The sequence below is a fragment of the Oryx dammah genome, unplaced genomic scaffold (assembly GCF_014754425.2).
Source record: "Oryx dammah isolate SB20612 unplaced genomic scaffold, SCBI_Odam_1.1 HiC_scaffold_5, whole genome shotgun sequence".
Lineage (NCBI taxonomy): Eukaryota > Metazoa > Chordata > Mammalia > Artiodactyla > Bovidae > Oryx > Oryx dammah.
This window is the reverse complement of record NW_024070189.1, coordinates 88,043,651-88,066,303: the sequence shown is the minus strand read 5'-3', so window position 1 is coordinate 88,066,303 and position 22,653 is coordinate 88,043,651. Positions and strand designations below refer to the sequence as shown.

At 52.0% G+C, this 22,653-nt stretch overlaps 2 protein-coding genes across 11 annotated transcripts in view; one reads left to right on the top strand and one right to left on the bottom strand.

Annotated features, from left to right (window-relative positions):
• SEPTIN8 (septin 8) overlaps positions 1 to 19,547 on the top strand; it is a 27,459-nt gene extending 7,912 nt beyond the window's left edge. For 2 of the 10 annotated variants that reach the window (XM_040241839.1, XM_040241832.1), the window contains exons 2-10: positions 4,328 to 4,448; positions 5,445 to 5,640; positions 5,975 to 6,161; positions 7,192 to 7,353; positions 7,918 to 8,014; positions 8,211 to 8,379; positions 8,588 to 8,720; positions 8,826 to 9,016; positions 18,199 to 19,547. In XM_040241839.1, coding sequence (XP_040097773.1) covers positions 5,474 to 5,640; positions 5,975 to 6,161; positions 7,192 to 7,353; positions 7,918 to 8,014; positions 8,211 to 8,379; positions 8,588 to 8,720; positions 8,826 to 9,016; positions 18,199 to 18,364 — 1,272 coding nt within the window. In that variant the 5' untranslated portion in view covers positions 4,328 to 4,448; positions 5,445 to 5,473 and the 3' untranslated portion in view covers positions 18,365 to 19,547. Of the gene's footprint in view, positions 1 to 1,662; positions 1,800 to 4,327; positions 4,449 to 5,444; positions 5,641 to 5,974; positions 6,162 to 7,191; positions 7,354 to 7,917; positions 8,015 to 8,210; positions 8,380 to 8,587; positions 8,721 to 8,825; positions 9,017 to 11,462; positions 12,492 to 17,920; positions 18,107 to 18,198 lie in introns of those variants that run through there. The other 8 variants (XR_005721229.1, XM_040241840.1, XM_040241833.1 and 5 more) reach the window with 8 other exon arrangements.
• Positions 16,845 to 22,653, bottom strand: CCNI2 (cyclin I family member 2). Its single transcript, XM_040241607.1, has 6 exons — positions 22,609 to 22,653; positions 22,115 to 22,567; positions 21,680 to 21,811; positions 21,109 to 21,183; positions 18,184 to 19,501; positions 16,845 to 17,550 (listed from the first exon to the last, which is right to left on the bottom strand). The coding sequence occupies exons 1-5, from the start codon at positions 22,651 to 22,653 to the stop codon at positions 19,247 to 19,249; spliced, it is 960 nt and encodes a 319-aa protein (XP_040097541.1). The 3' UTR covers positions 16,845 to 17,550; positions 18,184 to 19,246.

The window sequence follows — 22,653 nt, the reverse complement described above, 5'->3', positions numbered from 1 at the left end:
TCACATAAAAATCTGGATTTCTGGATTCTCTTTAAAAATTGGAAGATTTGGCAGCACTAGGCCTGCATTCCCACAGTTGGCTGGAGTCACGGGACCACAGCCACCGTGGACCGAGCCCAGCCTCTGCAGCTCCCCGCTGCGCCTGCCTTTCCCCGAGGGCCCCATGCTCAGCCAAGTCACTGGGTCCTTCATCCAGCAGAGAGCGGAGTGACGCGGCTAGAAGTGTGGCTTGTGCTGTCACGCCATCACCCTTGAGATTCTGCCTTCGCCCTCCTGAGCAGTGTGATCTTGGGAAACTTACTTCATCTCTTGGGGCTTCAGCTGTCTCTTTCTATACAGTGGGCGTAATATACAGCCTACCTCACAGGGCTGATGTGTGGACTAAGTGAGATTAGAGTCATAGCTCATCAGCAGGTGATACCTGATCTGTGGTTGTTGCCATTTTTCTTACTATGTTTCACCCACTTATACTACCTGCCAGGCCGCCACAGCCATTTGAGTCTAGACTGAATTAGACTGGGCCCCTGAGGTCAAGGATCTGGTGTGTTCATCTTTTCATTGGCTGCCATTCCAGTACCTGACACCCAGTGGATGTGACCAGTGAGCCTGTGTTTTGTGGCTGAATGAATGAGTTGGGAGCATAGTTAAGAGTAGGGGTCTGTGTAGCTCAGTGTTCTGGAGCATGGGCTTGGCTGCTGTCAAATCCCTACTCCACCCTGATTAGTTCTTTAGCTTAGGTGCACCTCAGTGTCCTTACCTGTACAATGGGCATAATAATAGTGTCCGCCACACAGGTGGTTAAGGGCTATATAGGAGACTGTGTAAGTCACTTGGCTTAGCCCGTACAGGTGTCCTTGGTGGGGTGTTGGTGTCATCATCTGATGTTCATTCTTTCCTGTGGTTGTAACACCACTTTTTTCTTCCCTGTCTTTACTCTCCTTGCTTTCTCTCTGTTCCTCTGTGTTTAGAGTTTCACTCTGGGGACGTAGCATCAGGATATTTTCAGTTGCACATAACAGATAGCCGCATTCAGCTAGCTTAGGCAGGAGAGGGGAGATGTGGCTGGGGTAGAGGGAGAAAGTGGGGTGGGGGATTCTGGCTGTCTCTCCTCTGTGATGTGCTTGGCTCTGTAGTCCTCAGTGAGTGGGCTTCAGTCTTAGGCTGACTCCCCTGATGGTTACAGGATGGTCGTGAAGGTTCAGTCGGGGTCGCTTGCCCCTGCCTGTGCCCATCGTGGGATCGTGCTGATTGGCTCAGGACTAGGAGGACCCAGCCCTGGAGCTGGAGCTAAGGGCTTCCCTGACACATTGCAGGTAACCAGTGGGAAATCTGATGTTCTTTCCTGAGCTGTGGTAGCTCAGGCTCCTGGCTCCTCCTGGGCTGAGACCCCATGCAAGTCAGCAGACACACCTGGGCAGGCACCTTGGAGAGAGCGGTGCACCTTGGGTCACTTGTTGTTGATGCCAAATGTAGGATCAGGGAAGCTGGCATTAGTGGGAGTCACACCTCAGTAGAGTTGGGAGGTTAGGGCAGTCTCTCAAGACCGGAGAAAAACACTCTGTCCCCGTGAGGACTAGCAGCCATTCTCTGTGTGCGTGTGTGCACGTGCTCTGGGGATCGATGCTCCAGGGATCCCTGAGGCTCCTGAGCAAGATCGATTGCCCTAGGTCTGTGGCCCTTGGATTGACAGCACAGCTTCGGCGACAGCTTGGGAATGGAGAGAGACTGCCTTGTACTCCACACACTTCTCCGGAGAGCCCAGCTGCATGAGGAAGGCAGGCAGGGCTCACTGAACACAGGTAGGCGGACTTGTGTGAGACCCCCAAGTGCTGCTGTTAGAGTCGGGGAAACTCAGGAATAGGATAGCTTCTGAACCTTTGCAAGGACTCTGTAGCTGGGGGAGTGCGCCTGTGTGTGGCTTCCAGACACAGCCGACTTGGTGGGTTTTGGCGGCAGACTACAGGATGTTGGATTGCATCCTGATTGTGTCACCCTTGGAAGAAGAGGATGAATAAACACATAGCCTTCTCTGCAAGCACAGCACGCCTTAAATTTTGGAGATTCTCAGTCTCGCCCGAAAAGAAAAAAGCTCTAGACTAACAGCTCTGTCCTCCATTTGATCCTCAAGCTGCCATGAGCAGGTGGGACAGAGATGCAATAATGAAGCTCTGTGTAAGGTGGGCAGATGGGCCCGATGCTGCGGCAGTGAGCTGTGCTATGATTTATAAATGGTAGTGTTGTCTGGCACGTCGGCCATGGTGGTGGGAGGGTGGGAAGAATGGGAACACTGACCTCCCCTGGCCTGTGGCCCACTTTGAGGAGCTCATGGAAGAGCTGAAAGTCACAGTGCATATCAGGGCAGCTAGTAGTGTGAGGAAATGGGGTCACAGCCAAGTGAAGGGTCTGCAGTGGGAGTACTTAGGGGCCAGGTCAGGGCAGGTGCCAGGGAAAAGGTAGTGAGCTCCAGAGCCCAGGGAGGGGCCGAGTTTGAAAAGTATATCCGGAGATAACCAGCTGTGCAGGAACCGAGCCTGGGAAAAAGGCCTCAGATGGGAAAGGGCCTGGAGTGCCATGCTAGGGAGTTTGGACCTGACCCAGCACATCCTATGCTCCATTTACTGGTTTTGCTGTGGCCACCAATGAGGGGAAGCTGCCTTTGGGGCTTCTTTGTTGTTATGTTTGCAGCCCTGGGGGGACCTGGACTTGACTGGGGAGGTTGTGACTCAGTTCCCTGGGGATAGGGGACTCCAGCTTTGAGAGCAGAGACTCTGTGGAAAGAGGATCATTGGAGAGAAGAGCTCAGGGGTAACTGATTTGTGAGCTTCCCCAAGGGGCCATGTGACGTCTAGGCTGCCCATGTGCACACTTGGGAGTCTTTGGTGCAGGGATACTGGGACTGAGCTGGGGAAAGGGCTTGGGGAAGGGGCAGGAGGACTTAGTTAATGAAGAAGAGAGGGTTGGGTTTAAGTGTCGAGGGGCTCTGGTTGGGAGGAAAGAATGGTTGGAGGGTTCAGGCTGAGACAACAGGCTGTGGCTGCAGAGAGACGGAGGGGCCGCAGATGCTCCGGAGACCCCTGCGCTGGAGGGCAGGCAGCTGGGGCGCTACTGGCTGGTCCTCAGCCTCCTCTGCCCCCTGGGCCTGCACCCACATAAGGGCTGCCACTGTCCTGATCTGTGCCCCTGGGACTGTCTTCAGCTGGGCCTGTTTCCTCCCCTCTGGAGCTGTGGGCTGAATGGCAGGATGAAACTCAGACCCATCATCCTGTCCTGTCCTTGCTCTGTCTGGCTGGCAGTCAGGGCAGAAGGGCTAGGGGACAGAGGAGGTGTGTTTCTGCTCTATACGGAGCTGCCTGGGGTCTGTCCTCAAGGGGGCCAGACCCAGGAAGGCTGAGCCTGGGAACCTTCCCTCAGGACAACATTCCACCTCCATTCCCAGGGAAGCAGAGAATCCACACAACTTGGAGCCTGACCTTGACCCTCTGCTTAGGGTCCTGCTGGGTCTTTTTATAGTGCTGTGGGCCAGCTCAGTGACCCATGCTCGCTCAGGACCTGCTGCCCGCCTCTCTGGGCAGGCTTCCACATTCTCACCCAGAATCCTCTATCTAAGCAACCAGGACTGGGGCGGGGCTGGGAGGGGGACATGAGCCAGAGCCTGGGAGTCCCTAGAGAGTACCACTGAGGCCTTGGACCCATGATGCCCCCGAGACCAGTCCTGAGACCCAGTGGTGGGTCTGAGTGAGTACTGGCTCCTTTAGCAGGGCTCATGTGTGCATTCCATGCTTGGGTGCATGAGAAGCAAGGGGTGCCCATGGAGGACTGTGAGCCCACCTGATGGGAGGGCCCTCCAACAGTGTGAGTGTGAGGGGGTCAAGCCAGACCTGCCCCTGTCTGCATCCTGCTTCAGCAGGAGAGGGCCACAGGAGCATGCACATCCTCAAACCTTGGCCTTTTGAAATCTTTGAGATCTAGGGAACATCTGGGGCCTCCTCCCAGGCAGGCAGGCAGGTGAGCCCTTGGGGTAGCAGCCATGGACCTGGGGCCTTCTGCCAGGAGACACCTCAGGCTAAGGCGTCGCTTGCCAGCAGAAGATGCAGGGCCCCAGGTGAAAGGGCCTTTCCCAGGTCGAGTCATGGGTCCTGAGGCCCGTGGGACTCCCTGTGTGGAAACTTGGCCTGGAGTTGGAGTTCCAGTGCCCTCAACGATGTGTCCTGAGATTTGCTGAGAACTGAGACAAGTTTGAGGGGCATATTGATTCAGGTTTAGCCTCCCCTCTTCTCAACCCCTCTTCCCCAGTGGGCTCACTGCGTCTCTTCTTTTCTCTTTGCAGAATGCAGAGCCGGAGCCCAGGAGCCTCTCCCTGGGTGGTCATGTGGGTTTCGACAGCCTCCCCGACCAGTTGGTTAGCAAGTCAGTCACTCAGGGCTTCAGCTTCAACATCCTCTGTGTGGGTGAGTGTCATGCCTGGCCAGGGGACAGCCTCCACTGAGGATGGACGAAGCCCTCCTGGGAGATGAGATGCTGCTGTCCTGACTACCTGATGAGCTGCAAGGGGACCTCCCAGGCAGAGTGACACTTTGGGGGGTCAGGATGAGGCTTTGGTATGTGTCTCTGCCAGGGTCAAGGATAGAGTTGGAGCCAGGGCCTGATTCAGTTGCCATGAAGAATAAACAGGATTAGGTACCTGAAAGTACTTTGTAAACTAAGAGTATTTATCACAGTGGTTGGGATCCATTTGTTTGTTTTAAAAAACATGTATTGTTGTTCTTCCCATGTGTCAAGGACACTGTGGTAAACCAGACTCTCTCTCCATTACGTTGTCATGTAGTAAGAACTTCAGTGCTCATCTAAACAAATACACCCCCAACAGGGAGGCACTGGAAGGTTCCATGTGTCTCAGGCCACACAAAGTTCTGACAGACCCTGCACAGGTGCTCTGGGAACCCCTTGGAAAGCAGCCTCTCCTGAACCTCCCCGCCCCGGTTAAAGCTTCATGGAGTTGAGGCCACCCATGACAGGTGGGCTGAGCCACTGGTGCCTTTAGACCTCGGCCCTGCCGGCCCCATGGCCTTCCTAGGCCCAGGAGGAACAGCAGGCACAGCAGGTGACCAGGTCCCATTGAGGCCAGAAGAGGCCAGGGTCCATTGGTGTCTCCCAGCTGCCTGGCTCTGCCTCTTCTCACTCCCAGCAGAAACATCTTACACCCCACCTAGCCACGTTTTAAGTCCAAGCCAGCCTTTTGGCTCTTCCTTCCACATGTTATTTCTGAGGCCACTAAGAAGGGATGGTTCTTGGGGTTAGGGACAGTGAGGGATGGAGTGGGAGGCCTGCCCCTCTCTTATATGGAGACCAAGGGTGCCTGAGCCCCTCCTGGCCCAGCTAGGAGCCAGGACAGCCCCAGTTCCAGTCTGTGTGACAGCCCCTCTGCCCACTCCCCGCTCCCCTAGGGGAGACTGGCATTGGCAAGTCCACACTGATGAACACGCTCTTCAACACGACCTTTGAGACCGAGGAAGCCAGTCACCACGAGGAGTGTGTGCGCCTGCGGCCCCAGACTTACGATCTCCAAGAGAGCAACGTGCAGCTCAAGCTGACCATCGTGGATGCCGTGGGCTTTGGAGATCAGATCAATAAGGATGAGAGGCAAGAGGCAGGAAGGGCGGTGTCTTCCCCGTCCCTCCATGTTGGCCGTGGTTCTAACACTCTGCCCCAGCGCTCCGCACTCCTTGCTGCCCCCAGACAAGTCACCAAGCCCGCACTCCATGAGGTCCATGGGAGGGCTGCCTGGAGAATGTCTAAGGTCCTGAGGACCCCAAGGGGGACCAGGAGAAGGGGTCAGCCACCTGTACCCAGGCAGGAATCCCCAGGCAGAAGCTGTTTGTTCTCACAGAGAGAAGGCTGGTGGGCCGCTCGGCTGGGCTCTGGGCCCGGGGCTGTGGCTCCGCTGTCTGCCTCCTTGTGACGGAGCTGTCTGTAGTTACAGGCCCATCGTCGACTATATCGATGCACAGTTTGAAAACTATCTGCAGGAGGAGCTGAAGATCCGCCGTTCGCTCTTTGACTACCATGACACGAGGATCCACGTCTGCCTCTACTTCATCACGCCCACGGGGCACTCCCTCAAGTCCCTGGATCTGGTGACCATGAAGAAACTGGACAGCAAGGTGTGGCCCCTTCCGGCGGAGTCTGTGGGCGCCCTGTCCATGGGGGCGGGGCGTGCTGGCTGCCTGTGACTGTCCACTGCAGCCCCCGGGGACTGGGGCTGGGGGCTTGCAGAAATGGCTTGGTTCTCTCGCTGTCTTCTCTTGTGTCTGTCCCTGTGGCTCCAGCCGGCCCCCATTGATCTGACCTCTTCAGAGCTCTGTCCTTGCCTCTGGCCCTGGGCACCTTCCCTCCAGCTGCGATGATTCTTATTCTCAGCCTGGTGGCTCCTGGCATCCTCCCCGTCCCCCTAGAGTTACCTCTCCAGCTCGCCCCTGTCCCTCTGCCCCTCTGACCTCCGCTCCCCAGAGCATGCCAGTTCTCTGCTTTTTTTCTCTCTCTCAATTCCTAGTTCCTCTGCACCCTTCACTTCCCCTGTCCTTCCTTCTGTGAGTTTCCCTTGGGGTCCTCCTGAGGCCAGCAGAGAGAGGAGAGTTAAGCCCCAGAATTGCAGTAGGAATGAGGAGTGTGCATTAAAAAGGCAACTTCATGGGAACGACAGGAGCGATGGGGAGTTGTGGAGGGTGTACAGCCCCAGGGTCACCTGTCAGCTCTCATGTGTCCCCATCTCAGAAGCTAACTTTCACTGTGAACAATGAGATAACTTTGGCCTGGGAGATATTGAGGTCTTCCTGTGGCTACTGCTAATGGGTCATCTAACTTGTGTAGGGGCACAACCCCCTACTGCAACCCCTGTCAGGCCCCACACTGGCTAAGACCTTCAGAACACTCTGGGTCAAAGCTGAGTATGCCCATGGGACAAATTTGGGGCTGGATGGAGGTTTAGCAGAGCAGGGAGGGGCTGTAAGAACCACTGCAACCAATTGTCACAACCTGTCAGAATGGGCCCACCTGGCTGGGTTCAGGCTGGGACTCCACTGGGGAGCTTCGGGAGCAGCTCCATCTCTTTGGCTTCCTGCCCCTCTGCCCAGGGGTGTGACTTGAGAAGTCAGGAAGCAACTCACCCCTGACCCCTCTCCACAATCCTGGCAGGTGAACATTATTCCCATCATTGCCAAAGCTGACACCATCTCCAAGAGTGAGCTCCACAAGTTCAAGATCAAGATCATGGGTGAGCTGGTCAGCAATGGGGTCCAGATCTACCAGTTTCCCACGGATGACGAGGCTGTTGCCGAGATTAATGCAGTCATGAATGTGAGCACTGAGCAAGGGCCTGAGGGCTCTGGGGTTGGAGGGCTTGGAGCTAGCCCCTTGGCCACTGTCTTTCCTGGGTTCTAGCCTTAGCTCTCCAGGAAAGATGGCTGGGCACCAGGAGCTGGCCAGTCCTAAATCCTCTGGACAGGGGATGGGAAGAATTGGGTATTGGGCTGGTGCTGGAACTTCCCCAGGTTTAAGTACCCCAAGGTATGAACTCAAGGGAGGGACCTGAAACCTGCAGGACTGAGCAGGTGGGATGCCCGGACTTGGGAACCTAGAAGAGAGGCCCACAGGTCTTTTGAGGGAGCTTTTACTGGCCCCTAGGGAGCCCAAGGGCTGAAAGAATACCCTATAACAAGAGGAACAGGGTTGTGGGTTCAGCCCACTCCCTTGTTTGGAGGTCCCAGGATAATTCTCTAAAGGAGAGCCTGAAAGTGAGCATCTGGCCCTGCCTTGTTTGGGTCTGGGCAACCCCTCCCTGGGGCCCAGGGGCAGCGAGGGTGGGTCTGTCCACTAGTGCATGTCTGCGCAGTGCTCACATCCACTTGGGCCCCTTTCCAGGCACACCTGCCCTTTGCCGTGGTGGGCAGCACCGAGGAGGTGAAAGTGGGGAACAAACTGGTGCGAGCGCGGCAGTACCCTTGGGGCGTGGTGCAGGGTGAGTGTGGCGGTGAGAGCTCAGCCCTGGCTGAGCCCCCGGACTCAGTCCCCTGTCCCGTGTCCTCCCCGTGACCATCTGCTGCCTGCCTTCCCTCTGGGGTTGGCCTCTGACAACCCACCACTGTCCTGCACCCTGTCCCCTCCGTGCTGGTGGCCGGGTCCCTGTCTGATGCCCGCGTGCCCTCCCCTTCCAGTGGAGAACGAGAATCACTGCGACTTCGTGAAGCTCCGGGAGATGTTGATCCGGGTGAACATGGAGGACCTCCGTGAGCAGACACACAGTCGGCACTATGAGCTCTACCGGCGTTGCAAACTGGAGGAGATGGGCTTCCAGGACAGTGATGGTGACAGCCAGCCTTTCAGGTGACAGCCCGTCTCCCCCGCCACAACCAGACTTGCCATGCCAGCATCTGTTCCAGGGGCTTGGGAGCCAGGTGGGGAGAGAGGCTGCTGCGACAGTAGCATCCTCCCCTGACCCCCCATGTGTCCACGTGATTCCAGCCCTCTGGCTCTGGCCAGCCCTATCCCACTGTGATCCCCTCCTTGGCCTCTTCTCTCTGGGTCTCCACAGCCTCCAGGAAACATATGAGGCCAAGAGGAAGGAGTTCCTGAGCGAGCTCCAGAGGAAGGAGGAAGAGATGAGGCAGATGTTTGTCAACAAAGTGAAGGAGACGGAGCTGGAGTTGAAGGAAAAGGAGAGAGAGGTGTGTGCTGGGCTCGGGGGGTGTGTGTGGCAAGGCCAGGCCAGGGAGGGCCCCAGGCTCCTCCGGGGCCCACACAGAGCCGGCCTCCCCACCTTCTGCTCCCAGCTCCACGAGAAGTTCGAGCACCTCAAGCGGCTGCACCAGGAGGAGAAGCGCAAGGTGGAGGAGAAGCGCCGGGAACTGGAGGAGGAGACCAACGCTTTCAACCGCAGGAAGGCAGCAGTGGAGGCCCTGCAGTCTCAGGCCCTGCACGCCACCTCGCAGCAGCCTCTGAGGAAGGACAAGGACAAGAAGAAGTAGGTGGTGGGCTCCCTGCCCCACGCTGGCTTGCTCGCTCTCGCTCTCACTCTCACTCATTCTCGCTGGCTCGCCATTTTGCTGTCTCCTTTCACTCGCTCTCCCACCTCATTCTTGCTCACCTTTCTTCTTTCAGTGGTGATCTTCACATCTTCAGGTATCAAGTGTTCATGCCCACTCTTGTGTTTGTGCACGAGTGGCTCCTCTCCCTGCTCTTCCACCCCACACCCTGTTTTTTTCTCTGTCTCTTTTTCTCTTTCTCCTGCAGCCCCCTCAAGAGCTGGGTGGAGAAGGCTGGGCCACACAGGCAGGGAGTGGCCCCTGAGAGGGTCCTAGGGTCCCAGGGAAGGTCCTTCAGGCCAGGAGATGGTCAGGGCTTGGGAATGTCAGCCTTTCCAGACAGATTCCAAATGCTCCTGTGGTTTCTGCTTGGACAGCCATGGTGCCTCCCCCTCAGTCCTGAGGCTGTGGACGTGGGCCCCGTTTTGGCAGGTGGGTGGTAACTGAGGGCAGTGGAGACCTGAGCCCAGCCAGCACTGATCCCTGGACACCGTGGTCATGACCTGCTAAAGGAAGGACAGCAGCTCCCTGGAGGGCTGTGTGAGTCCTACTGAAGAGAGGAGCTGCTCCTCAGGCAGAGGCTGGAGCTTTGCCTCCAAGGGTAGCCTTAGAGGAGATGGAGTGATGGGGGAGAGGAGGAGGCTTTTCCCAGCCTCCAGGAGTGCAGTCAACTTTGGCGAGGTGGAGGCCGCTCTAAGCCTCTTCTCCTTGGCATAGCCTGTTTCCATGGTCATAGCTGGATCCCAGATGCCCTGGCTCTGGATGGGGGTGGAGGGTGCCTCCCTTCCCTGCCCCACTTCATTCAGTGTCCCCCAGAGCATCTCTCCATGGGGATCCTGCCTGCCCCGGCTTCTCCCTGCCCTTGGTCTGTGTCCGGTACCTCTTCTTTCTCTTGCCAGCCTGGAAACTAAGCAGGTATACTCACCTTGGCCCTCATTCTTATTCTCTTGGAATTCCAGTTCCTTCTTGAATGTTTGGGAACGTGTGTGTTCAGGCCGTTCCTTCCTTGGTGGCAGTGGAGCCTTGTGGTTAGGGCCATGCAGTCAGTGCATAGCTAACTGTGGCCCCGGGGTGCTGCTTGTGGCATTGGCCCTCCCCTTGCCCCCCAGTATTGCGTTCCCTAAAGCTGTACACATGCATGACACATGTACACTGTCTCACTCTCTTGGCCCATCACATACACAGATCCAGACACATCTCCACTAAACACACACAAGTCTCCGAGACACACAGGCACAGAGGCACAGACACATCGAAGTTTAAAAAGCTTCTCCCTGGGGAAGACCAGGGGGACAGAAGCAGGCATTTAGGAACTGGATGCTAATTCTTGTTCCTGAGGCCTGTCTCCTGCTTTGGGACAGACGCTGTAGTTTCTCCCATCCTGCTGACTGGCCCACCCCCACCGCCCCCACCAGCCGTTGGCCCTGCTGCAGCAGATAAGCCCCTGCTGGTCCCCAGCCCCACACTCCTCTCAACCGTGCACATTTCCCCTCTGCTTTGCATTTGCTTCCGGCCCTGGTGCCTGTCTAGATGTTGGTGAGCATGCAGGCTCTGTGAATTGCAACCCATGTGGATTTTAAGCTGGTAGCTCAGAAATCTGGTTTCTCCTGGGAAGTGGTATGCTATCCATGACCCAGTGCTGGCTCCCAAAGACACTTTGCCTTGCTCCCTGGCAGCTTAGCCCAGGCCATCTTGTTTTTTTTGTTTTTCTTTTTCTTTAAAAAAAAAAAGCAGAGTCCCCTAGGAAGTTAGCTATGGAGAAGCCACTCAAAAGCAGCTCAAGGACCTGTGGCCAGGTCAAGGTGTTGAGGGCCAGTGGGGGTGGGGTGCAGGCCGGCTGCTGGGGCACCAGGCCAACTCAGGGTGGGGCTCATCACTGATGTCAGATCTCCCTGCTTTTTTTCATGTGATGTAGGCCTGGAGAACAGGTCTTTTCTGTTTGCTGGACATTCCAGAAAGCTTCAGTCAGTTTGGCCTCTGGGAGAGAGCCCTCTCCTCCCATGCTGGCCTTGCGGAGGCCAGGAGTGGGGTGGGTGGGCTGGCTGGGAGCACCCCTTCCCTCTGCCCTGGTTGGGACAGGTCAGGAGTACATTTGGAGGGGGAAATGTTGTTTTGTGACCATTTAGTTGAATGGCTTTGATTGATTGTACTTATTCTTCAAATTTTAATTCATTTTTACAAAATTACTTCCCAATCAGATCTTGACCCCTCAGCCTGGGATGCCATAAACTGAAGTGAATTCTCTGCTTTGCGCGTCACAAGTGCCAAACTGACTGTCCTTTCCCAGTGTTCATCTTGCTGTCTTTTGCTTCTGTTTGATTTGGTCGTCTGTGTATCTTTTAATGTGTCTGTTTTTGTTCTGTTTGTTTTATTTTTATTTTTCAGTTAACGCACGCACAGACTTACTTGTCAAGAGCGGACTTTAGACTTTCATGTGTTAAGTTGCTTGAGTTACACCTTGTGACCCTTCTCCCATATCATGGTGTGAGGACGGACTGGGAGCCGGTACAGACTCCAGTGTTTACAGCCCTGCTTTGTCCCCCACCCCTGTGCCCCAGGCTGCCCAGGCCTGGTGGGCCACCCTCTCTATGCAAACTTGTTAAAGCCATGAATGCTGGAATCCAAAACTGATGAGGTTTATTTTTTTCAGAGCCAGTGGCTGGTCTTCCATTTACAGTGTCACTATTCCTTGACGGAGCAGTTTTGTGCCGCTCTAGCAGAGGCCCCAGCCGGCGATGCTCGGCCTAATTGTTCAGCGTCAAGATGGCAACTCATGCAGTGCCCTAGCTGTGGCCACGTGGTGTGGTATACATGCTGCAGAATTCCCCCCATGCCCCTTCATTTTAATTTTTCTAACCTAGAGCTTAATTTCAATAACTTTTAAAGCACTTCTAAATTTTTATTTTGGCACAAGCGTAAAGACAAATAATACCCCCTCCCGTTATTTTCGTAAGTAACATAGATTCCCTGATTTTTAAAAACTAAAAATATCTCTAAACCTTTCTTATGTATAAAGTATCCCTATAAAATATAGGGGGAGGTGGGTAATAAACGTCCTGTAATGACAGTGTTTGGGATTTCTTTACGAATGAAAGTGGATCATGAAAAAGGCCACGTTCAGTGTTGTTACTGTGAATGTAAATGGAACAGCAGCCCGTAGCCGTTATCTCTGAGCTCCCCCCGCCCAGGTGCTGCCTGTGAACAGGGACCAACTCCACGAGTGCGTGTTACATGTTTGACCCTTAACTAAGACCGCCACCACCACCCCCCCACCCCCACCCCCAGCCCAACCCTGCCTATTCCAAATGCAGAGTGCTCAGTGGGAACAGGTTTCTCTCTGGGTCATTCTTTCCTTTTTCCTGGCTGAGTTGCAGGGAAAGAGGTGAAGGTGCCTCATGTATGTGAACAATTAAGGAAAAAACTACCAGCAGAGGAGCTTTCCCCCTTTCAGCTGTATTCTTAAAGAGAACCTTCTAGGAAAGAACAGCATTCTTCTCTGTTCCTGTTGATTGGCAAGCCACTGAGACTATCAGGGTTGAAAGTATGGCTTGATAATATGGGACATAAAAAATGAATAGGTGAAAGGAAGGATTCCACTTAGCATGATGAAGCACTGTGCTGGGCACAGGCTACCCAGAGTACCGCACAGCTCTGCCCTCAAGGAGCTCACAGTCTAGTGCACTCCCTAGTTGGAAGCCTTAGGAAGCTGTGCTAATACATTGTTGGATTGGCGGTTTGTGTTTTTATGTCCTTCATTTTCTTTCCCATCTTCGTTTCCTTCTTCCTGCCTTGGCTTGCTTTACCAATTTCCAAGGCTAGGTTCTGGCTCCCTCCTGACCTTCTCAGAACATGTTCCATTCAGAGAGGGATGGAGGGCGAGCTGTATGTATCCACTGAGGTATGACCAGGAAAAGGTGGTCTTTTTCGCTTCACCTGGAGCAGAGCAGATTTTGTTGAGACTCAAAGTGAAAATTCTCCAAAGTTATGCCATGACCACAGGTGGACACAGATTTTTGAAGGGCTCAAACTACTTGAGAAGCCTTCTTAAGAGAACATGAGTATAAAATCAGGTACAGGGCCTTGAAAGAGGCCCTGAGAATTAAGTTTCATTAGCTTTAGAGTAAACCCACTTGTGGTTGTAACTGGTAACTGATGCTTCAGTGTGGGTATCTAAAAAGGTAAATCAGCATATCTAACGCAGATGTGGACTGCAAGTGGCTTAACTCTTAGGGTCATTATATGTCTGAAAGTGTATTCAGTTGGATGGAAGTATGACCTTTACGATAGCCTCTGTCAGCTAGTGTGTTTCTGAAGATGAGGCTCAATGACCCAGCAGGCTCAGCTATGTAAGAAATGAGGACTCCTGGCCAATCTGGGGACTCTTATAGGGGGCAGATCCTGCTGCCCATCCACCCCCATCTGAATGTAGGCTGCACCCAGGGCATACTTGGGTGGCTAGAATTGTGGCTGGTTACCTGCCTGCAGGCCCCAGGCTTCCAAGAATCTTGGGGGAGACCTGTCCTTGTTACATTTTCTGGGGTCTGGGCTGCCTCCACAGGACCCTTTGACTTTAGTGAGCCTCACTGCACTTTTCTCTCATACTGTTTGTGTTTAGAATTTTGTCATTTTTAGCTGAAACCAAATTAATCTTTGGTGCACAAGGTGAGCTTAAAAGCTTACCATTCATTGTTTAACAAGCTACCCGCCTTATGGAACGTGACCCCTATCTGCAGGATCTGATTCCCCCTCATTTTCTGTTTCCGTATCATCTGTTGGCATTGTTAGGGCTGTCAGTGGGATCGCTGGCATTTACTATCATGTCTTTCATGAACCAAGTTGATTTTTGGGTAGAATCACCATATAATTTATTGCCCAAGCTGAGACTTTTGAGAGTGAAAGGAGATTTTGTTAATAATTATGCCAAGTCGACATGCATAAGCCATGATTGTCTCAGGCAAACTGGGAGGTATGGTCACCTGAATTATGGGTAACCTGAGTCTAGGTGGTCTGTGCTTGTGCAGACCGACTCCATATATGTTGTGTATGTCTTTGTGTGGGTTCTCTGTTAAGTGGGGCTCCTGTTACTGGATAAGAGGCCCAAGGGAAGTGTGGCTTGCTAGTCTGTTACGTTAACATGCTTTTCTAAAACTGCTTCACTTGTTAATTCATTTATTCCTTCATTCATTGACTGTTTTTGTTCCTTTCCATTCACTTTGTACTCATTTTTTTCATTAAATTTTGCATTTATTTTGAGTTTTTGTGGTGTCTTTTTTGGGCAGTGGCTTTTCTGATTTAATGTTTCTTCTATTAATCCCTACAGCTGTGGTAAAATACAGCTTGTTTTTTCCATGAACTTTGTGGGGTTGATCAGCTTCTATAGGAGTTATGTTTTAATAGTGAACCTGCCATGGGCGTCTGTGAACAGCTCTCGAATGGGTGTGGGATGGAGGCAAGATAGGAAAGAGAAGTTGCAGCCTGTGGTCAAAGGATCTTTATCAGGCAAGACATGAGAGAAGGCAGACCCTGCCCTTGAAAAGTTTACATCCTTGTGGAGGAGGCTTGACATAGGACAACTAACATTTGAGTTCTTACTGTGTGCTAGTCATTGTTCTAAAGTGCATTACATGTATTAATTCCTCTAATCTTTATAATAATCCTATGATTAGGTACCATTTTCTCCTTTTTATAGGCAAGGCATGAGAGGTACCCAAGGTCACACAGCTCATAACTGGAGGAATTGAGGTTTAAATATTGCTATCCTGTACCCTATTCCTGTGCAGTTTGATAGTGTAGGTTGGTGGACCTAAGAAGGTTTTGCTGAAGTGGGATGCTGTAGGAAGTAGGCAAATATTTGGTTGAGGAAGGGATGGCAGTCTCCAAGGCCCGTTTGTCAAGGTGCTTTCTCTGTTGGACAGTAGGCTAATCTCTGGGAAGACCAAAATGAGGAGATGGAGGACTAGGTCCAGCAGGGAGACTGGCATGCTGGCCTCCCCAGGGAAGGTACAACACAACTCTGCCCCTGGGCAGGCAGGTGCAGGGCGGCAGAGTCTTCACCAAGCTTTGAAGGACCAAGACTTTCCAGGAAGCCAGGGGAAATAGGGCCACCTTGGTGGAAGGAACTTGGCTCACCCAAATGAGGAGGTAATATTTGGACAAGTTTAAGATGTGTCTGTGATACTCATCTACTGTGTTCCTCTCTTAGCCCATCTGCCTCTGAGCCCTGTCCCGTCTCTGTTTTCGGCAGTCACAGCGCTTTACCAATCTCTGCCCTATGTAAATGGTGACAAATGGAAGATGGATCATGTCCTTATTTCTCTCATCACAGTGAACCCCAGTCTCTAATCTGACGTGGGATAGAAATTCCTAACTGCAGGGAAAAAATGTTAGAGAGTAAGATAGAACTTAGGGCTCCAAGGCAAGCTTGAACAACATAAAAACTTAAAAACAAACAACAAAAACCCCTCACAAGTGGTACTTTGGCAGTACAAAATTTGCTTCCCCAGAGAAGGGAATACTATTTACAGAAAGATGAGGCAACAAGGCTGTCCCTTACCCCCATACTGTGGCTCACAGGTCTACCTTCTTCTTTTCCCAAGAGATGGAGAGTTGGTTTAGCTCTGGGGAATGAAGCTTACATCCAGAGCTACTTGGTTCGGGGGTGGGGGGGAGGAGGGTCCAAGTAATTCCTACCTGTTTTCTGAAGTCAAAAATAGCCTGAGTAGGCGTGGGCCCTCAGGATTAGCCTCTGTTCCACCAATGACAGTGCTGCTCACAGTGGAAGAAAGGAGGCAGAGGAAGCTGAGGCCATGAGCAGCAGGCTGCCCCCCAGCACATTCATTTGTGCTGGGCTAGAGGACAGTTACTGATAGGGTTTGAGAGATTGCATTTCATATGTGTTTGACTCTGTCAAATCTCAATGCACGGTATCTGCTGCTGCTGCTAAGTCACTTCAGTTTAGTCCGACTCTGTGCGTCTCCATAGACGGCAGCCCACTAGGCTCCCCCGTCTCTGGGATTCTCCAGGCAAGAACACTGGAGTGGGTTGCCATTTCCTTCTCCAGGGCATGAAAGTGAAAAGTGAAAGTGAAGTCGCTCAGTCATGTCCGACTCTTAGTAACCCCATGGACTGCAGCCCACCAGGCTCCTCCATCCATGGGATTTTCCAGGCAAGAGTACTGAAGTGGGGTGCCATTGCCTTCTCCAGCACGGTATCTAGTACATGTAAAATAAGACACAGAAAGGATTGAAAGGAAGTGTATTTGAACAAAAGCTCCAACAAGCAAATTTGTCTTAACAAAAGGCAGAGATTTGTGCTGACTGTAGAACAGACACTAATACGGCATAGCTAGTATTGCACCTAGTAGCAGATCACCTTCCCCGTGGCTTAGCACGTTTACAGAAAACTGTTCACTGTGGAGGGACTTCACAGATGACCTCTAAATGTGTGGCTCAGTCATTCACATCCCCAGCACTGCTCCCACAGTCCTAGCTGGCATCACTGTCAGCTGGACTCCGTTGCCTAGAGAACGGCTCCGTAGTGTCACTGCTCCCCAGGGGCAGCTGGCTTCTCCCTCACAGCCACGCTAGTGGTCTCTCCCTCCTCCTTGCAATAGTGGGAGCTCAGCCTCAGGAGCTGCTCATCTCAACCAAAACTCGGGGAGCTGTGCCTTCCCAACACAAGGATCACCTCGAAGTGTCATTTTCTAAACATAAAAATTCCTCTAGTTAAGCCTGTAAACTAAGAGTAACTAAGCAGAAATATGCCTACAGCTTGCTCTGGTTACTGTATATGAAATAAAACACACTTTATTGAGTTCTTACAAAGAAAAGACTTAGATGCTGGGCAAGTAAGGGTAAATCCCATTTCTGCAAAGGCGAGCAGAGTACTTGGGACTTGAAGCCTGCACAAGCTCTTGGTACAGGCCTGGGAAGCTGGAAAGACCCGGCCAGTTCTGGCAGGTGGAGCAGCAGAAACTTGTCTGTCAGCACCAGCCTGGCCCTTCTGCCCTGAGCAAGGCCTGCCTCTGACCTCATCGTCCAGCTATCTTATAGGCTGATACAGCCCTTGATGAGGAAGGAAAAGCAAGCTGCACTATGAGCATTTATTCCCTCTCCCTGGTTTCAGGCCCAGGTTTGCGAGAGAGGCAGGAATCTGAGTTTGATTTATCAGACTACCTTTCCCTTTAGGGACCCTGACCTGTCTTTTTGCCCCCTTGTTGTTGTTTTTTCCTGAAGAATCAGGAGTCTTTTCTCAGTTGCTGTTTCAAGGCCTTCTTGCTTTCTTGTTATAGGATCCATAAAGCCTAGAATATAGAGGAGTCTAAGTCCAGATTTGCCATTATGCTGTAAAGGGCTCTGGGGGTAGGGCACAGACGCTGGCAGGTGAGCCAGAAAGTGTCCGTGCAGGATGACTAAAGGCTTGCCAGTTGCTCCTTTACAAGTTCTTTGCAGCGGTTCCACTGCTTAATACCAACCTGTAATTAAAACGGAGTGGTCATCCTTGAGGCAGAACCATTTTACATTCTAAACAATGAGCAACTGAGTGCCAGAATGTCAGCATGGAGCAATTCCAGGAAGTTCCAACCACCCAACTTGAGAACATTAACCCCACCATCTCAGGGACACCCATCTTCAACCTCAGTAAAAAACTGTCATTTTTCTAACTGCATTCCATGTTATGCTGTCCATCCTGAGTGATTCTGACCTCCCTGTACCTACCTCATAGTACCCTGGTGCCTGGTACCATATAAAGGGTAAAGGGTCTGAAATTTACACTCCCCAGTGTTAAGCTCAGCGTTGTTTCCTCCTGAGCTCAACATGTCCCCACATCCTCTTGACTACCAGGGCTGCCACTGAGATACAGCTTCGCTCAGTGTCAGAGAAGCCCATTGTGGTGAAGGGAACGTGTACCTAATACTCAAGTCCAGAGGATATGCCATGTATGGAAAGCCTAGCCCCTAGGAAGCCTCTTCAGAGTCATCACAGCCAGAGTATCTCCTGGAGCCCACAAGGGCCGAGAAGGGGCCACAGGTACTTTTTTGGGGGCAGAGTGCATCAGCTGAAGGGGCAAAACTGAGAGCCTGGTGTGGGGCAAAGTTGATGTCTACCTGTGCTTTCTTTAGCAGATCAGATATAGGAGTACAGCAGTCGGGCATGAGCCTCTCCAGCTCTAAGGTGATGATGACCAAGGCCAGTGTGGAACCCTTGAACTGCAGCAGCTGGTGGCCCGCCATACAGTGCTGCAGCTGCCTGGTCAGGGACGCGGCGTGGAGGGAAGGATTCCTCTGAGGCATCAGCTCCTTCACGTGGGGCCAGCCCAGGACCACCAGGGCGTGGAACTGGAGACCGTGGTTTTTATGTTAGAACAGAAAACCCCACACTTTTCATAGATCAATGACCAAAAGTGCAAAAAACAATTTACATTTTCATCAGGGAACATTAAATGTTGCCCAGCCCTTTTCGATCCCATCCATGGCCCCAGAAGGGGATTGAGGCTTAATACCCACTGTGCGGCCAAGCTATGCTTCAACCCTGGTGAGAAAAAGACAGTCTGCTTTGTGACATGGTCATTAAGAGCCTAAAGTACCCACTTGACAGTGTTTCAGTTCTGAGAAACAGAAGCATACAGTTCAAGATTAAGGTAGCAGAGAAGTTACTTATATGTGCTCGACATGAGAAGAAATGCTGCCGCTTGGCCACACTGGTCAGTTTTTATAATGGTACAGCCCTTCGTGATTTAACCGTCACACTTCATAACAGACCAAAACCCCATGACATTTCCATATTACATAATTTTGCCTTACTAACAGAATCCTATGCTTAAGGATGACCATCATTCTCTAACTAAAACAAATACAAACTAACATGACAGTTTTTAAGTGCCAGATCAATATGGTCTAAAGCCTCAGTAAGGACTGTGTGTAGGTGAATAAAAGACAGCTAAGTGAATGTGTGTAAAGTGCAGCAAAAGCAGACAGATTTTTATGTACAGTATTCATAGAATGGAAAGTTAAATATTTTTGCAGTGTGTATTTAAAAGAGAAGCTCACCATAATAGTGCCGTCTAAATATCTTTGTAAAGTTAATGTCCTTTAGAAGCGGGAGTCTGGCGGAACCGTGTTGGATGTAAGATAATATTTCACTCTGCCGTTATGTCATGAGCCTTGTGGGTCACGTCGCTGTGCTGCATGTGTGAGGACGTGTGCTTTGCCGTCCTATATTGTGAACAGCTGTTCCAAAGGCACAATGAGTCCAGGGTAGGCTCTGGAAGTTCCTCGTACTTACTATGGACAGAAAGTCCAGCGGTGTCCCGATGTAGAGGTCCCAGTGCAGTTTGTCCAGAATAGCCAGCTCCATCCTGAGGAGCTCATTCGGGGAATAGCCAGAGCCGTAATGCTTTATGAAGTCTTTTATGCGTGGAATTAACTGTAAAAAAAGAAAATAAAAGAGGCCAAAGCCCTGCACTATGTCATAGTAGCTTTTGTTTTCTTATCGCTGGGGACTGGGCATCCATGACCCCAGGAGAGCTGTCTTCCAGTGACCCACCACAGAAAACGCTTCTGAAAGAAAAACCAAACCAGATCTTGGCTATCCGTCAAGTCCCCAGGTAGTTGTGACAGTGCGTAGTAAATGCTGCGAGCAGGTCTCAGTCCCCAGCTGCACTGTAACTCCTACCCAAAGGTGCTTTGGAGGCTGGGACTGTGCCATCTCCCACATTCACCTGTAAGAACTCACCCAAAGCTTCCCAGCTGTGGACTCTACCCAATCCTGGTTCCAATCACTACCGTAATTGTTAAGTCAGAGAGAGAAGTAGGCCTTTGAGCTTCCTGGTCTGCATCAGACAGACTCACTGATAAAACCTCCCAGAACCAGGTAACACCATAGCTGCAAACACATTCCTTTCAGCCTTTATTGAAGGCTATGACTTTCCCCAGAGAAATTATAAGGCTTGTCTATGAGTAAACATTCAAGTACCAAGTGAACTGAAGACTTGGTCCTACTCTTTTAGATAAACAAAGTATTATATACCCTCTAGAAATAGTTCTTTTAAGGGTTATTTACTTGGTTCTTAGTTGGACAAAAGCATCTTTGCAGGGCACACATTACATTCTAACAAACAGGGTTAAAATAGTTTTTATTGCAAGTTTGGAACTGGACGCACCATGCCTTTTTCTGGCCCCTTGGATCTTGAGATCAGCTAAGGGGATCTTGTATAAATGGCAGTGCTTTGGTTCCACAAAGAGGGAGAGGTTGGAGGGAGGGAAGTAGGAAGGGAGGTTTGGGAAGGATACTGGGAGAGGATCTTCTGAACAGAAGCCATAGTGAAACGGAGAAATTCAAGCAAACCTGAAGCACTTACGGGGGCTTCTCTTCCACCCACTGCTTGTGGCCCTCCTGCCCCTCCCAGAAGAGGGTCCCAGACTCCCTGAAGACCAGTTTCTTTGACACAGGCAAGTCCTTAAGTCTCAAGCAGCTTTCTTAGATGTAGTTTCTGGGGGATAGCTATTAGGCCATATGGTCTGGGAGGCCACTTTCCTCTTCTTAGTGGGAGGTGGCATCTTCCATCAACCAGTGAGGCAAGATATATCTGCCAGGAGGTCAGGCTTCTGGGTTTGCTGGACTAGGACAATTCAGCTGTTCTATTTTCCCATTTGTGGGGTACCAGAATTCCCATGGCTCAGATGGGTAAAGAATCCTTCAGGAAGCCTAGGTTTGATCCCTGTGTTGGAAAGATCTCCTGGAGAAGGAAATGGCAATCCACTCCAGTATCCTTGCCTAGGAAATTCCACAGACAGAGGAGTGTGGCAGGCTATAGTCCATGGGGTCGCAAGAGTCGGACAGGACTGAGCGACTAAACCACCACCACCAGCGTCTGACAAGCCTAAGGAAGGGACAGCAGAGATCCTGGGAGGTGTGACTTTTCCAAAATGCCCATTCCCAAGACCACAGACCTTTCAGGAAACTTGTGTTTCCAATGTTATACACCCCTAAACTTCAAAAGCAGCCCTTAATCAGCTTCCAGGGATGCATACCTCCTCTTCTTCATTAACTTTTGTAGCAAGTCTCAAGGAAGTAATTGTGACACAATGGAGTAAATGCTTTTTTATCTGCAGTATGGAAGAGACACATTTAAGAATATGAGTGTCAGAGACTAACCATAAAGCATCTGTGGGGTTTTTGTTGTTTTTAAGAAATCAAGGTGTTTTTTTTTTTTTTTTAATTTTTAAAAAAGACATTGTATTTATTTGCAAGGAATTTAGCCCCATTTTTAGATGTGACCAGTGAAAACCTCCTGGTTTCAGACCCACAGATGACTAGTGAATAGCTCTTTGTTAGAAGACTGGAGATAGGAAATACAGCATCATCTCAGGGAACACACAGCCCACTCCTGGCCTCAGGCTGACCACTCATGGCTACACAACACTGGGCCAGACAGGTAAGGTGGTAGGATTTTCCAATTCCAGTTCTATTCTTGGAGCCATTGACTTAATTTATAACGTTGGGTTTGAGCACCTGGGGTGGCTCCCTTGTCAGGTAGCAACAGGAAACAAAGGTCAGTTTCCACACCCACCCATCTGCCACCATCCCTCACAACCCCCCTACCTTTACTGAAACGATGAGGCGGCTGAAGATAGTGAGAGCCAGGTTAAAAGTGGTCTGAGAGAAGTCAAAGATGTTCTCAACTCTCAGGAGCCACAACACAACTTCCCTGAAGGCTTCGCAAATCTCCGCCTGCTGGAAGGAGGAGGTGGGGGAGAGCAGAGAAGGTCGTTGGTCTCAGTCCATCAGTGGCTGGATCAGAGGGATTGTAAGAAGCCCCTTCACCCTAAATAGCGGTCACGTAAAAGTGTCTCTCTTGTCCAGTGGTTCCCCCATTCAGACCCTCTCCTTCCCGCGCCCGTTTTTTGGGTCTTCAGCTGAATTCCCCGACTCAAGCCCTCTTCCAAAGCCCTCTAGTGAAGCACCGTTTCAGTGAGATAAGCTGGGGAGTGAGAGGGACGCACGTGGGGAAGGTGCAGGCTCCAGGGTGCGGCTCACCTGGTCGCGGGTGCACGTGGAACCCGGCCTCGTCCCGTGCGCGCGTGAGGGAGGGGGATGACCGGGCTTCCGGGAGGGCCCCGCGAGGGTACCGGTACCTGGAGTTGGCCACCCCTCCACAGACGCGCCTCGCGGCCCTGGGCCTGCGTCAGGTAGGCGAGTAGCCGGCGCTGGTCCGGGAAGCCTCCCCAGGTTTTCTGCATGAGCCTGGGCGGGCTGGGGACTGGGGGCTGCGTAGATGGTGCGGGCGGCGGCCCCCGAGCTGCGGCGGGGTCGGGGCCTGCAGCCAGCCGAGCCCGCATTCCCCCCCGCACGGATCTGGTCCACGAAGGCGCGGGGAGGCGGAGCGCATCGCGCAGGCACGCCTCCGAGAAACTTTTCCGGATTGCCGCGGAGAGAGAGACGTTCCACGGCCGCGGGGGGAGCGGACAGCGAAGGGCCTTTTCGCCTAGACTTTCGCCCGAACTCTTACCTGGACACCGGGAGGATTTAACCTCCGAGGCCGAGTTCTGCGGCGCATGCTGCCCTCCGGAAGCCAT